Consider the following 13,945-nt stretch of genomic DNA (forward strand, 5'->3'; position numbering starts at 1 on the left):
GTTCCCACTGATGAGTATTCCTCATCAGTGGCAGCTTTCCCACTGATGAGTATTCCTCATCAGTGGCAGTCTTCAGTAGTTGTGATCAGTGGCAACCTTCAGTAGTTGTCATCAGTGGCAACCTTCAGTAGTTATCATCAGTGGCAATCTTCAGTAGTTGTCAACTTGTCATCAGTGGCAACCTTCAGTAGTTGTCTTCAGTGGCAACCTTCAGTAGTTGTCTTCAGTGGCAAACATCTTCAGTAGTTGTCTTTTCTTCATCAGTTAATTGTTTATTTTTATGTTAATTGTTTTTTTTATTTTTCATGTTATACAAATACGAATCGTAGTTTAGAATTCAAATCGCAAACGAAAAACGAAAAAAAAAAAAATTTACACTGTAACCGGTTGGAACCGGTTACGGTACAGGAACCGGGTTAGGAACCGGTAAGAACCGGTTAGATAGGTTAGGGGTCCGAGGGTGGGAGAACCGGTTCGGTTCCCTAACCGGTTCGAGCCTGGAACCGGTTTAAAAGGGGGTTTTGAATATAAGAACCGGTTAGGAACCGGTTTCGGTTCCTAGTCCCAAACCGTTTTGAACATGCCTAGTTATGGTTGTGTTTAGGAATGCTAACAAAACCAAGCCATCATTTCCTCACCCGTAATTAATAGCAACTTCTTCTGTCCCTCCATTATGTGGGACTAATTGAGAAATGCGAGGACAAACATAGTTCCAATTCTTAATTTGGTCGGTGGATTAAAAGTCATTATGAAAAATTTTAAAAAAGTTTTATTTCAAAGATTATAACTGGTGATGGTTGGACCATAATTTTTCGACTTTTATATGTTTGAAAAGTTTTATCCGGGTCGTGTTACTAGAATTTTGTTTTGCCAAATTGAGTAGGGTAATTGAAACATTTTAAGTTTTAAGTTTGAAATATATAACTAGTTTGGGGTGAAAAAGTGTAAGTAGATTTTTATTTGAAAATCAGTTATGGCGGTCGATAACGTTGCATGTACATCTTCCACATACAAACCGATCTGCTTTCTCTCTAAAACATCATCTCCATCTTAACAGAATCACCACCACTGTTGCTAGTTGGCCGTCGCCTTAAACCGCCACCATGAACACGCCGTTAAAATAAAAATAAAAATAAAAATACTCAAACTACACAAGCAACATTAAAGCAATCATGCAAATGTACGTTCTTTCAACTTCCACAATATTTCCAAGCCAAAAAAAAATAAATTAAAAAACAGGTTGACTCAATTACAGATTACCATTGATGATATCACGACAAAATTTACTTACAATGCAAACCCAGACTATAACTTAACTTATTCATATTTCCAACTGTCAAAACGTTTCCGGTAAAGGATTCCCCTTTAGAAACGACCGAAACAACACCAACGATCTTTGAGGTTGTGAGAATGGTGCTTCATGCGATGCTCCTCGTACTGTTGCAAACGAGAATATGTTCCCATACACTTGGGTCCACCCTCCAACCTAAGATAATATCATATTCATCAAATAAAAGGTATACATTAATGTGTAACCTGTTTAGTTAAATGGTCGACTTGCCTACTAGTTAAACAAGTTAACCTGAACATGACACAAAAATAATTATGTTTTGGGTTGGCATTAAGCCGTTTAATTAACGGGTCATGTTCGGGTTGACATGTATAACCCTCCTGGTTAGACAAGTTGACCCGCCAACCTGTTTAGTTAAACATGTCGACCCAACAACTTGTTTAACTCATTTTTCATAACTAGATTAATAAGTTTACAACTTGATTATCACCCGTCAATCTGCCAACCCATTTGACATGTTTAGATAACTGGGTTAAACGAGTCGTATCTTGATTGACTTATATTAGACCCCGCTTAGTTAAACTTAAACAGGTCAACTCGCCAATTGGTTTAGTTGAGCCACCCATTTATGACCCATTTAACCCATTTTTTCACAATCCACCAACCCGATTAACAAGTTCACAACTTTATCATTACCTGCCAACCCGTTTGACTTGTACTGATATACAGCTTACACGATTTTTAAGTGTGCGTGGGTTAGGTTAATGTTTTTGACACGAATAAAATACCAGTCATGTTCAACCCGAAACTGAAAATATGGATTGCTACCTGTTGCCCTTCGAACCATGCTCGGTAAGGTACTGTTGTTTTGAGTCCCAGTTCAGTAGCAAGGCGATTAACCAAAGCGCGGCTCCCCATCAACGGAATTACCGAATCTTGATCACCACTATATTTAATCAAGAAAATATTTACACAAAAATTCAGTATGTCCACACCCGGTTTTAAAATATTCAATACATTAAGAACGTGCATGTTTACCTATAAACCAAAACGCGTATCCCTTCTCTGATAAGCGATCCCACAATGTTGATTGTCGGTATCTCGATGTTGAGCAGTTCATAATCTAGAATGCTGTTTAAGGGTCAAACATGTTAAAAACATATTTTATAAGTGAAACGGGCCTGCAAAATAGTATATGAAAACTTACTTGCTACAAACTTCCCATTTTCGGACTCCAACCAAACGCGCATGCAGTGCTCTACGGACATCACGTCGATTAAGATAGTTAACGGTTTCATCTTCCACACAAACATCAACCCTCTCGGTTACTTGCTGAAAAAAGCAACATAATTTCAAGATCTTTATAATATTCTCAGTCAGATTATTTTTCAAGAAACAAACTTTTAAATCAAGCTGGTATTTTTATTGAAAAAAAAAACAAATTTTTACTGAAACCAATTTTATAAATTGTGTATATACCTGGGGAGCAATAATCTTGGATTGTGAGAGTACTGATGGGATACAAACATCAAGAGTGACATCATATTTATCCACAAATCTACTCGTTTCTCGGCTAACTTCGCTATAAACTTTTGAGCATATTGGCGAAACCGAATCTCTATAATATTCACTAACATAGCGTGAATAGTTACATGCAGAAGTGAATAATTTGTATGTCGAATCGGATATAAGGCCGTGAGACCAAAAAAACTCGGCCCGAGAATTCAAATCAGTAGCATACTCCAAAACTGGATTTCCTAGCTGCATATTTACATCAATACAGAAAATAATTAGAATGATCACACCTATATTGAAAGGTTGACTTTTAAAGTCAAATCAGTACTTTATGGATGTATAATCAACTTGACTATCCTTGCTAGCATTTTGACTTTGGCACAGGAAAATTAATTGATTTGACTTCATAAAGTCAAATCTTGTACTTTGTTGATTGAAGAGGTAGGTCCCAGCAGAGCCCAGTTGGACCCGCAAGACTCACCTCGAAGAGGGACGTCTGCGCAGTTGGACACGCAAGACTCCCTTAAAGAGGAACGTCTGCGCAGAGACCAACTGGATCTGCAGGACCCACCACGCTCAGAGAGATGACGTCCTTACGCGCAGTACGCCAGCTGTTCCCGCAGGAAAAGCCTCCCAATGGTGAAGTACCCCGTCTGTTCCCGCAGCTGCGGATACAAGCCATCAGGGAAGGCTACCCGCACTAATAGCAAGGCTACACGCACAATGCACTAACTCAATAATTCAGTGTCACCTGAAGAAGGAATGAGCAAGGCGGGAGGGGGAATACTCATGCCCAAATGAGCCAGTCCGTACGCTTCTGGAAGATCTTTTGTACTATACCTGCCAAGGTATGGACAAAATAGACAAGATCTGACCAAAGCAGCCCGTGAACCAATCACAGGGTGACAGCTCACCGACAACAGTACGAGGAGGAGCACCCTCTAGTGCGAAATGTCACTATCAGCCGCTGCCTACTCACCAACCCTCATTGTGGCACGTATATAGCCTGTAGTTGGTGGAAAAGGAATAGTGCATAGCCGGCCTTGTCACTATCAGCCGCTACCTACCCACCAACCAGCATGGCACGTACGTAGCCCACAGTTGGTAGAAAAGGAATATTATACAGCTGGCTGTACCTGCTTGGAAACCTACCTTCGGTTATAAATACTCCAACACCTTGGAACGGTATTATCATCTTATTATCTCATACCATTATATATCTGCTCTAGTAATTTCTCTTAATATACACTTATATTCAAGAGCAATCTAGTCTGATTCTCACGCCGGAGGGTGGTCACAAGGAGGTACCCCCCATTCTCAGTGACGAGCTCACGGTGTCTGTTTTGCAGGTCATCAGAAGAACAACCATCTTTGCCGGACATAACCCTCGTGGGAAACATCTATTTAACCCCCAGATTATCCGTAGTCTGCCCGGGGTCACTTAGTGTTTCTTCATTGATGTATAATATTAATCAGTATAACTAACTATCTTGATTGATTTTCCCTCAATTTCATCCCATTTCTAGGAATTGTAACTCAATTTGATTTGGCTGATTAATTATGTTAAATTTGAAGAACTGATTAAATATTAATCACTAATATAAAAAGTCCAAGCTAACATCTTGAAACACTTACAGCAATTCCTTTTAGATTGAAAATCTTGTGCTTTTTGTTGAATATAACCAAAAGTTCTGCTAGTTGAGGTATATAATGGCCTGGTACAATAACCCAAAAAACATTAAATTATGAAACAAAAAAATGAACTTTTGTAATAAAATTTAAGAAATTAAACATGTAATGATTACCTGCATAGCTTTCTCCTGTTATGAAAAGATCTCTTTGCTGGTATTGAGGGAATTTCAAGAACCATTTGTGCAAGAACACAAGATTGTCTCTAGCTTTAAAAATTAAAAAGCAAAAAAAAAAAAAAAAAGATTTAGAAACATGAAAAAGAAGAAGAAAAAGAAAAAAGAACCCTTTTTTCTGCATTTTAGATGGCAAGAAGATGAAGAAAACAACTTTTGATGGTCTTTTGAAGGTATAAACATTAAAAAGAAAACCTTTTTAAGGTTCTAAAAAAGGGCTTGTTCTTTTTATCAAAAACCTTTTTAGAGCATAAAGAAGATAACTAAACAAATACTTCACAGAAAGTAGAAGCACCAGAAATACCTGTTATAGCATCAGTGACAACTTCATAAGCAGATGAATTTGATGAATCATACGAGAACCCTACTCCAACTGGGGTCTCTAAATACAACATATTTGCCTCTGAAATTTTCAAGAAAATGTGAAATTAATTCATTAATCTATCTTGAAAAGGGTATCATCTTTTTCAATAATAATAATTACTTCACCTGTGTTCCAGCTATACTCATTTCTCACCAGACCCTGACCATTTGGCCTAAAAGGCCCATTTTCTGAAAATGCTCCAACTCCCAGTGATGAACATCCAGGCCCTACAAGATAATTGCCATGTAATTTGCTTAAAAATGAAAACTTTATGAAAAAAGTGAATCTAATTTTCATAAAAACCCAAGCTTTTTCATCATTCTTGTAAAGGGTTAACTTTTTGTTATTATTATTATTTTTTTTAATTTACCTCCATTCAACCAAAGAACCAATGGCTTTGAAACTGGATCAACTTCAGCTTCCACAAAATAGTAAAAAAGAGCTCTTTTTTTCTTGGCATCTACAGTCACATAACCAGAATATTGTTGAAATCCCACTTGTGGTTGACCAGGCAGCTTCAAAATCTTGTCAGGTTCAGCCAGTGAAGCCTCATTCACCACCATGAAAGCACACAGTACAAGCACCAGAAGCATTGCAGCCATTGTGGCCATGATTTCAAGAATCAAACCAAAGATTTCACTACCCTTTATGAAAATGAAAAACCAACTAACAATATGTATATACTACTGTAGGTGGTGGTTTATGGTCAGTGGAGGGCATGAAGCCTATGAAATTGTTTTTATATATATATTCAGTGGGGATGGATTATAAACAAACACTTGGTGTGTGCATGCTTTGTTTTTTTATAATGATTATAAGGTGCAAGCTTTATTGGTGACTTGCAGGCCTGAAAATGGTGAGAGTGTGTGAATTGGGGTCTATGAGCATGTGGGCATGGGCTTGATGTTTATTTGAAAGATGAATTCTCTGTCCATCTGTACATTGGTCTCAGAATTTTTATGAAAAGTTGCTTTTGGTCCCTCTTTTGTTTCATATAGATTAATCAGTTTTTTTTTATAGAAATGAAAAAGACAACATATACTATTTTATACCCTTAGAACAAACAAGAGTATGTTCCACACTAAAAGTGGCTTTACAGGCTTATTCCTATTCCCAACAGGTTCAAAAAACAGTGATAATGATGGTGATTTCTGAGCCTCTTGCCTACAATAATAATAAATTTTGTAACTTTATTATTGTAAGAGTTTTTTACTAAATAGGTGTATTTACAAAAAGTATTTACCTATTTGGTGTATTTTGAAAGATATTTACCTATTTGGGTATTTTTCTCTCTTTTATTTATTTTTTACCTAAATTACATTTTTCTTTCATTTTTTTTAACGACCAACTAAGTAACGCCTGGTATTTCGTACGCGGCTCCTATTGGCTAAAGGTAGCCCGAGCCGACCACTATTCCGGACGGACGAAGCCATTACAATCCAAATCCAAACTATAATTAGTGGGCACATGATTAAACAAAAGTAGTATTTAATCTATTATTTTTTTGGAATCAAAATTTAACCAAAACTTCATAAAAACAATCTGCGCAACAGTTCAAACAAAATTTTATAATAAATCAAAAGGTTATGCAAGAAAAAAATAAAGCTATAAATCTACAAAAATTAAAACTAAAATGCTTCAAAAATCGACAAAAACTCAAAAAACATATGCAAAAATTCAACAACAATCCAGAAAAAATTCAAAATTCAAAATATTCTTAAAAAATAGCAAACTACATCTGTAATGGAAAATAAAAAAAAAATCTATTCACTAAATATGTATAATAGAACTAAAATAACTTACCAATACACACACAAAAAAAAACTAAATGAAATTCGAAGTGCACAGTGCACATGTCGTTCACAAAACGAACCCCGCCGTTCGAATCGACGTCTGAAATCGCCGATATCTGAAATCGTCGTCTTAAAACATTGTCTGAAACCACCGTTCGACGTTCTAACCGGAGAAGAAAGGAAGTCACCGGAATTCATTACCGGAGAGGAAAGGAAGCCACCGGAGAAGAAAGAGATAAGCATACCTCGGTTTCACCGAAACGACCGTCGTCATAAAAAAATCGAATTGCCTGAAATCGAGTCATCTGATATTTGAAAGAATGAAAATCAAAAGGAGCAAAAATGGGTGGGAAAAATAATTGAATATGATGTTTTTTTTATTAAAACTACAAAAAGTATTGAAACTACCCAAATAGGTAAATACTTTTTGTAACTATATCTATTTAGCAAAAAATTCTGTTACATATGTAACCATATAAATATACATACAACCAACACCAAATATTATTATAAAGTTACTTCCTTTATCCAATCTTTTATCCCCAATAAGATTCTTGACATGGAATAAACCAATAAACTAATAAGCAGAGGAATATCAACAGTAATCTTGAACAAGATTTGGTTTTGTTCTTTTTTCTTGATTAATGTTGAATGACATGACTTTACCTAAGAAGCCACATGTGATGTGGTAGATATAGTGCAGATTCATACTCTTTAGGGTACAGATTAGGGATTTGAGTTTGACTTAAAACTGATTGAGGTGTTATTCTCTGTAAAAGATGTGAGGCCAAACTGCATCACTAGTCCTCTAACTTTAGAAAATGTCAGTTATGTCTTTTTGCTTACATATTTTTTTGTCCAAGAGACACTTTCTATAAGGAAGTTGTACACATTTGGAGCTATATTAGTAATGGGATTTAAGGGTTCTTGATTAAGTTCCAAGATTGAGTTATGCATATACAATTTGTCTTCTAATTAGAGTTAATTTAGTATGATGTTGTTGTACTGAACTATGCATTGTGTTAGTTTAGTCCAGGTATGCAAACAAATTTTTTTTCTTGTAGATTCAACCAAAGATGCTAACTTGGTATATATAATTGTCACGCGACTCATTTAAATTTTACGTGTGTTATGAATGATTTATCTAATTGTATGAAAGATTTGGAAGCTTTTTGGTGTTTTTGAAACTAGCGTCTTGCATATCTCCCATTGACTAGGTGGAGTGACGGAATTAAAACTTCTTAACCGATGTCAGCATTGAGTTCTCTCCTCACTACAATTAGGAGCAAAACTCACATTTTTTTGAAGAAATAGTCATTTTTTATAGAAAAAATATCCGATCACTTCCAGGGTCAGCAGACCCCTTAACCCGCAAACGACTAAGTGTGAAAAGTTTAGGGTCTTTTTTTGCGAAAATTCCATGCATGAGGATGTAAATTGTGATTTTGTTTTTGTTTTTCTTATTCATAGTGAATTGACAATTCGCATGATGCTATAGGAATACAAACAATGGCTTTTTCTCAAAAAGATTTTGCCTTTCCAATATAAATACTTCAAATTTATTATTTTTACAAAGAATTCAAATTAAATAGTTAAAAAAAACTATATAATTGCCCTCATGGCCGAGTCACGAGACTGAATTACTGTATAATATATAGAAAGGTCATTAGTTTTAAATATTGGACAGTAATTATATATGTTTTTGTAATGAGTGTAGAAGGTAAGAAGCTATGGACTTTTAGGTGGGGAAACTAGGAACAATTATTGTCATGCTTCATCTTTTAAAATCATTATAAACCGAAGCTTTTTTGACTTGTATTAAATATGGAAATGTGGATTGTGGAAGAAGTTGGTTGTGCAAATTGGCTTTTTCAATGGTCATCATCATGTGGGGTTTAGTTTCTTGGATTCTAAAAGCAAAAAACAAGATTGAGTTTCTTCTCATATATATATATATATATATATATATATATATATATATAATATATATATATATATATATATTTTCCATTAGAAAGATTTAAAGATAAGTGATGAGTCATGGCTTCTTTATCAAAATGTTTATGTAAACAAAAAGAGACACGGGTTTTTGATCTTTTGTGATGTCGTGAATATGATTACTTTGTTCCTTAGAAAGATTTAAAGACGAGTGATAAATCGTATATTCTTTATCCATATGTTTATATAAACAAATAAAGCCACAAGGGTTCTTGACATGTTTTATCATATATGTGTTAATCAAACTATTGCTTATCGATTTTTTGTCAAGTTTGTTATGAATGTGATTACTTGGTCCCCAAATTATGAAAAGCAAAGCTCTTTTTGGAATATTACTTTGGTTTCTTTTTATCAAGAAAATATGTTGGAAATGAATATGAGTAAGTATGAATGAATGGATGATAATGATGATGTCAATGGTTCCCAATAAACATATTAGAAAAAAGAATTCATAAAATCATAAATGTGGCTTGAGTATGAAGGGATTTTGTTTGCCACAATCATGTTATGTTGTAGCCTTTTCCATGAGCAAGCTTGAAAATAAAGCTCCTCAATTTTTTGGTCATCCATTATTATAGTGAGTCAATTACCAATCTTGAAGATTGTCCTGAAATTGAGAAGGTTTACAAAGTTTTCAACCATGTTGAATGTTTACCCTATCATTGCTCCTTGCTTGCAGAAATCAAGCATGTGTATTCATTATACAATTAAAGGAAGGAAGAAAATTTAGTACAACTGTTTGCACATAAAAGTTCATTGATCATTATGAAACCGTTATAATATAACATTTATTTTCAAATGGATTAATTATTGACCTATTATGTATAGTGGTTTAACTAAAATAAGTGAAAAACACTTTGTCACGTCATTGTCATGTATGCTCTGACTAACTTTTTGTTTGTAATTCTAGACCGCATTCACAATTCTATGAAAATTTTCTAATTGTAATATAATTATTATGGTAATGTTTTTTATCAACAAGTTAGGGTTAGATTATAAATATAGGGATTGGTTAAATGATTTAGCTGTGTTATCAACAAAGAATTATTGTAACAAGTTTTTAAGGTTGATTTTCTCTTGCAATAATAAAATGTTTATCAAGTAGTGCATTGAAGTGGTATAAGAGCTTGTAATAATCGTGGTCCACGGACCCAGTTCAAAGGGGGTCAAGGAGGCGACAGACCCAAACCGATTATCCCGAAAGGCCCATAATTGTTAAAAAACAATTATATATATTTTACATTTTACTTTGTTTTAAAATATAAGTATATAAAATGACTTATTGGTGCATTGAAAATGATGGTATTTTATATGTAATCAAAGGTAATATGTTCAATTCCTCAATGGTGGTGTTTTTAAATTAATAGAAAAAATTTTATTTTTTATACGGGTTGTTTTAACAAGTTGTTATTATTATTTTGTTTTGATCTGGATTAGGTTTGAAAATGCAACTCAATGATAAAATTGTCAAATTATTTATCACGATAAAATATATCATACATTGTTTAAAAAAAATTATATCCACGAGTACATGAAATGCTTTGCAAATCCACTATACATGCGTAGATGTTAAGACTGTCTTGGAATATATATACAACACTAACTTGATTTGTACTTTTAAAAAGTTTCATCACCTCATGTACCCAACAAAGTTTCTACATCCTAGAATGCAAAAAAACATAAAGTAAAAAGTAAAAGTGTGTTGGATATTATATTCCGAAGAAAATATGTCGATTCTTGAAGATAAAGTATATGCGTGGAATTAGTTTTGTGGTTCACGACATATAAATATATCGAACAATGGACATGTTTATACTTATTTTTGAAATTTTAACATTAAGTTTTATTACCTGTTAGATCGATCGTGTCAATTAAGCGAAAGGAAATAATGGATTTACATTTAGACTTTAAGAACTATGCTTTTGACTAAATAAATTGTCTCTAAATATGACTTTCACATGTATACCTTGGTTATACATGTTCTTGGTTATGTGGTGAGAATTAGTGGTCGGTAGAACTGTCATGCATAGAACTTGGTTTCCAGATGATCATAACTTTAAACTCATCAGTTAATGAGTTTAGAATGCTTTAATACATTTGAACATGTTGAACTGAATCAACTATATATCATCATTGAATTAATACAAGATTACAAGAGGTGATTCCATTACTTGAAAAAAAAAATTAAGCTTATAGCCTTATACAAAGTATCAAGGTTTTGCAGGACTAGACAAGTTGTTTTTATAGTAAACACATCGATCTTGGTCTTATGCGGCTCCTTTGTTGAAATTTGTTTCCCATATGGTGAAATTATATCTTAGTTTTGAATCTTATAAAGCATTTTTTTTATCTTTAAGTTGTAATGAATGCCTTTTGAATTCTTTCAGATTGGTTTTTCCCTTATGAAAGTTTGTAAGCATATATATAAGCTAATTTTGTTTGTATTTTTTATAAATGTCGAATTTCTTTTAGACTACACGTTTAATCCGGCGATGCACTACTGTTTTAAAATGTTACATAACATTTGGATAACTATACGCTTGTATAGTTTTGTAAAATGTTACCCTATTATAAGTTTATATTGCATATTATTTCTATAAGTTTAGAGACCGTATTAAACTGATTTGAGTATTCTATAAATGATTTAAGTATTCTGTAACAAAATAGTTTAAAAAATGAGTTCGTTTGGTTTTTGTACTATGATGCAACCATTTGGGCTTGTTAGCTACTCAGTGAGATACTTGTCTCTTTCAAAAAACATTCTTAAAAACTTATCCATAAAAAATGGTGTCTGTTATTATAAATATATGTATCCCAAATAAAGGGAGAAGGAAACAGTAAAAGAATATTTTGAGAAGATAAAAAAAATGGAAGGAATGGTTGACAAGAAATGAGGTAGTGGATCACAACACATGAAATCACCAAATCTCAACACTTGATACTCTTCCTTGACACATGCTTTTCTTCTTCTTCTTCTTCTTCTTCTTCTTCTTCTTTTTTATGTACTTATTATGTGAGAATCAAGCTTCTTCTATTTGACCTTTTCTTCTCTAATTTAATTTAATATTCACTAAAGGGATTCAAGTAGAATAATATATAAATAATTATTACAAGAACACACATAATTAAATTAAGCATTTTATCTCTTCAACTTTAAAAAGCTTAAAAGAAATAAATCAAAATATACATAATGCTTATTTTTCACACCCATCTCTTATAAATTAAAAATATAATAATAATAATAATAATAACAAAAAAATTAGTTTGATCGGTAACATACACATGAGTAGATCATGTGTATATTATATTACATTATCGCACATAAATAAACAATATAAAATTTAAAAAGTATATAAGAACAAATTAGTTTAATATTTTTTTGTTTACATAACTTAGTCACGTGTATGTTTTTTTAACGGCAATACTTGAAAGTTTCATTTAAATCCAAAGGGAGGCTGAAATAAAGTACAAATGAAAATAACTTGAATCAAAGAAAATAAAGGAGGACCGTTTGGTACCACGAGGAATTAATAACTTCGTTCATTAAACAACAATGTTGTGAAAAAGAAAATTTGATCCCAATCGTTTTGTTAATATGAATTCTTGCTCTTTTGGAAACCAGTTCGTTCATGGCTTTCCATGTAAACCCAATTGTGGTTAAAAAAAATAACTAAAAAAAAGATCGACGAGTATAGTTTCTTCTCCTTTTTTTTTTCATTTGAAGCTCATTTTTCCGCTATTGTTAATTCTTGTACTAAGCCACACCACCACGAAACCCTCTTCCTGTGGTAAAAATATTTTGTTGTATAATTTAATGTTTTACAATGAGTGTTTAAACATATATATAAATTATTATTTATTCAAGTTTATTATGTCACTAGTTTTTACCCCCGTATTACGGGGCTGTTTTATATTGTTTTTTCTAATATTTATTTATTTTTCTTAATTTATATTTTTTTATTGTATGAAAGTTAATAATATACTTTTGGTTTGATGATAAATTGTTTCACAAATGAATGAGATGTTATAACCCGGTTTAAAAGCTATATAGTTTTGATGAGACCCAATACCCGTTTATTTTTTTTATTATGAAATTGGTTTTTTTTAATTATAAATAATATTTATGAAAGTTAATAATATACTTATGGTTTGATGACCCAAGACTAGGGCTGTTCACGAATCGAGCCGAACCGAGCGAGTGTCTGCTCGAACTCGGCTCAAATTGAAACCGAGCGGCTCGGATCGGTTCGAATTTAAGTAAACGAGCGGGAAAACGTTGCTCAAACTCGGCTCGAATTGAAACGAGCGGCTCGGATCAGCTCGTTTTCGCTCAAACTGGAATGAAGAAGATGAGATGACTAAACATTAGGATGGAGAACAGCCTGTGATTAACCATTAGAAGCGATTCCGGCGATTAATGATGATTCTCCGCGACGTGCGGCGTGGATAGAGTGGAGTAGAGTCGTGGCATGGATTGTGACTGTGCGGATAGAGAGGGTGACGGCCTGATGATGATGCTGGTTTGAATTGATGTTGGTTAGCATTGTGACGGCGTGGCTATGGATACTTGGAACATAGGTCATATTGTGAAAATTAGTCTTTTAGGGTTTGTGTATTACAACACCGCTGTGCTGTATTATTTTTTATTATTTGTTTTTTATATATTTCAAGTAAATATAGTTAAGTTAGATATAATTCAATATTTTAATACTACTTATAAAATTAATTATCTGTGTACATATATAATTCTAAGTGTTATATAATGATATATGTGTGTATATATATATAATAAAACAAACTCAAAATATTCGAGCCGAGCCGAACCGAATCGAGCGGACCTTTGCTCGTTGATTGGCTCGTTTACAAACCGAACCGAGCAGAGCGGCTCGTTTACAATCGAGCGAAAAAGCGAGCGAGCGGTTTCCGAGCAGTTTCTGAGCGAGCGGCGAGCGAGTTCGATCGACGAGCGGTTTAGACGGCCCTATCCAAGACCCGTTTATTTTTTTTACTATCAAATTGGTTTTTTAATTTAAATAATATATATATATATATATATATATATCTTTTTTAAAATAAATAAGATATTATTTTTTATTATATCATATTTTATAGGATTTTT

At 33.3% G+C, this 13,945-nt stretch overlaps 1 protein-coding gene across 1 annotated transcript; it reads right to left on the reverse strand.

Annotated features, from left to right (window-relative positions):
* Positions 1-1,207: 1,207 nt before the first annotated feature.
* On the reverse strand, positions 1,208-5,684 carry LOC143542458 (serine carboxypeptidase-like 45). The gene is made up of 10 exons (XM_077035038.1): positions 5,406-5,684; positions 5,161-5,262; positions 4,976-5,074; positions 4,612-4,704; positions 4,442-4,521; positions 2,771-3,052; positions 2,499-2,623; positions 2,330-2,422; positions 2,120-2,237; positions 1,208-1,486 (listed from the first exon to the last, which is right to left on the reverse strand). The coding sequence occupies exons 1-10, from the start codon at positions 5,644-5,646 to the stop codon at positions 1,337-1,339; spliced, it is 1,383 nt and encodes a 460-aa protein (XP_076891153.1). The 5' UTR covers positions 5,647-5,684; the 3' UTR covers positions 1,208-1,336.
* Between the last annotated feature and the right edge of the window lie 8,261 nt (positions 5,685-13,945).

Source organism: Bidens hawaiensis, unplaced genomic scaffold (genome assembly GCF_021521415.1).
Source record: "Bidens hawaiensis isolate Kalapana, Puna unplaced genomic scaffold, B.hawaiensis_p1.1 tig00012849_1, whole genome shotgun sequence".
In the NCBI taxonomy this organism is placed as follows: domain Eukaryota; kingdom Viridiplantae; phylum Streptophyta; class Magnoliopsida; order Asterales; family Asteraceae; genus Bidens; species Bidens hawaiensis.

What these genes read in the sequence shown, in the direction of transcription:
- LOC143542458 (XM_077035038.1), bottom strand. Translation starts at nt 5,646, where the DNA reads ATGGCCACAATGGCTGCAATGCTTCTGGTGCTTGTACTGTGTGCTTTC. An exon ending in TGAGTATAGCTGGAACACAG is followed by an intron (nt 5,075 to 5,160) that starts GTGAAGTAATTA and finishes TGAAAATTTCAG; the next exon opens with AGGCAAATATGTTGTATTTA. An exon ending in AAATGGGAAGTTTGTAGCAA is followed by an intron (nt 2,423 to 2,498) that starts GTAAGTTTTCAT and finishes ACCCTTAAACAG; the next exon opens with CATTCTAGATTATGAACTGC.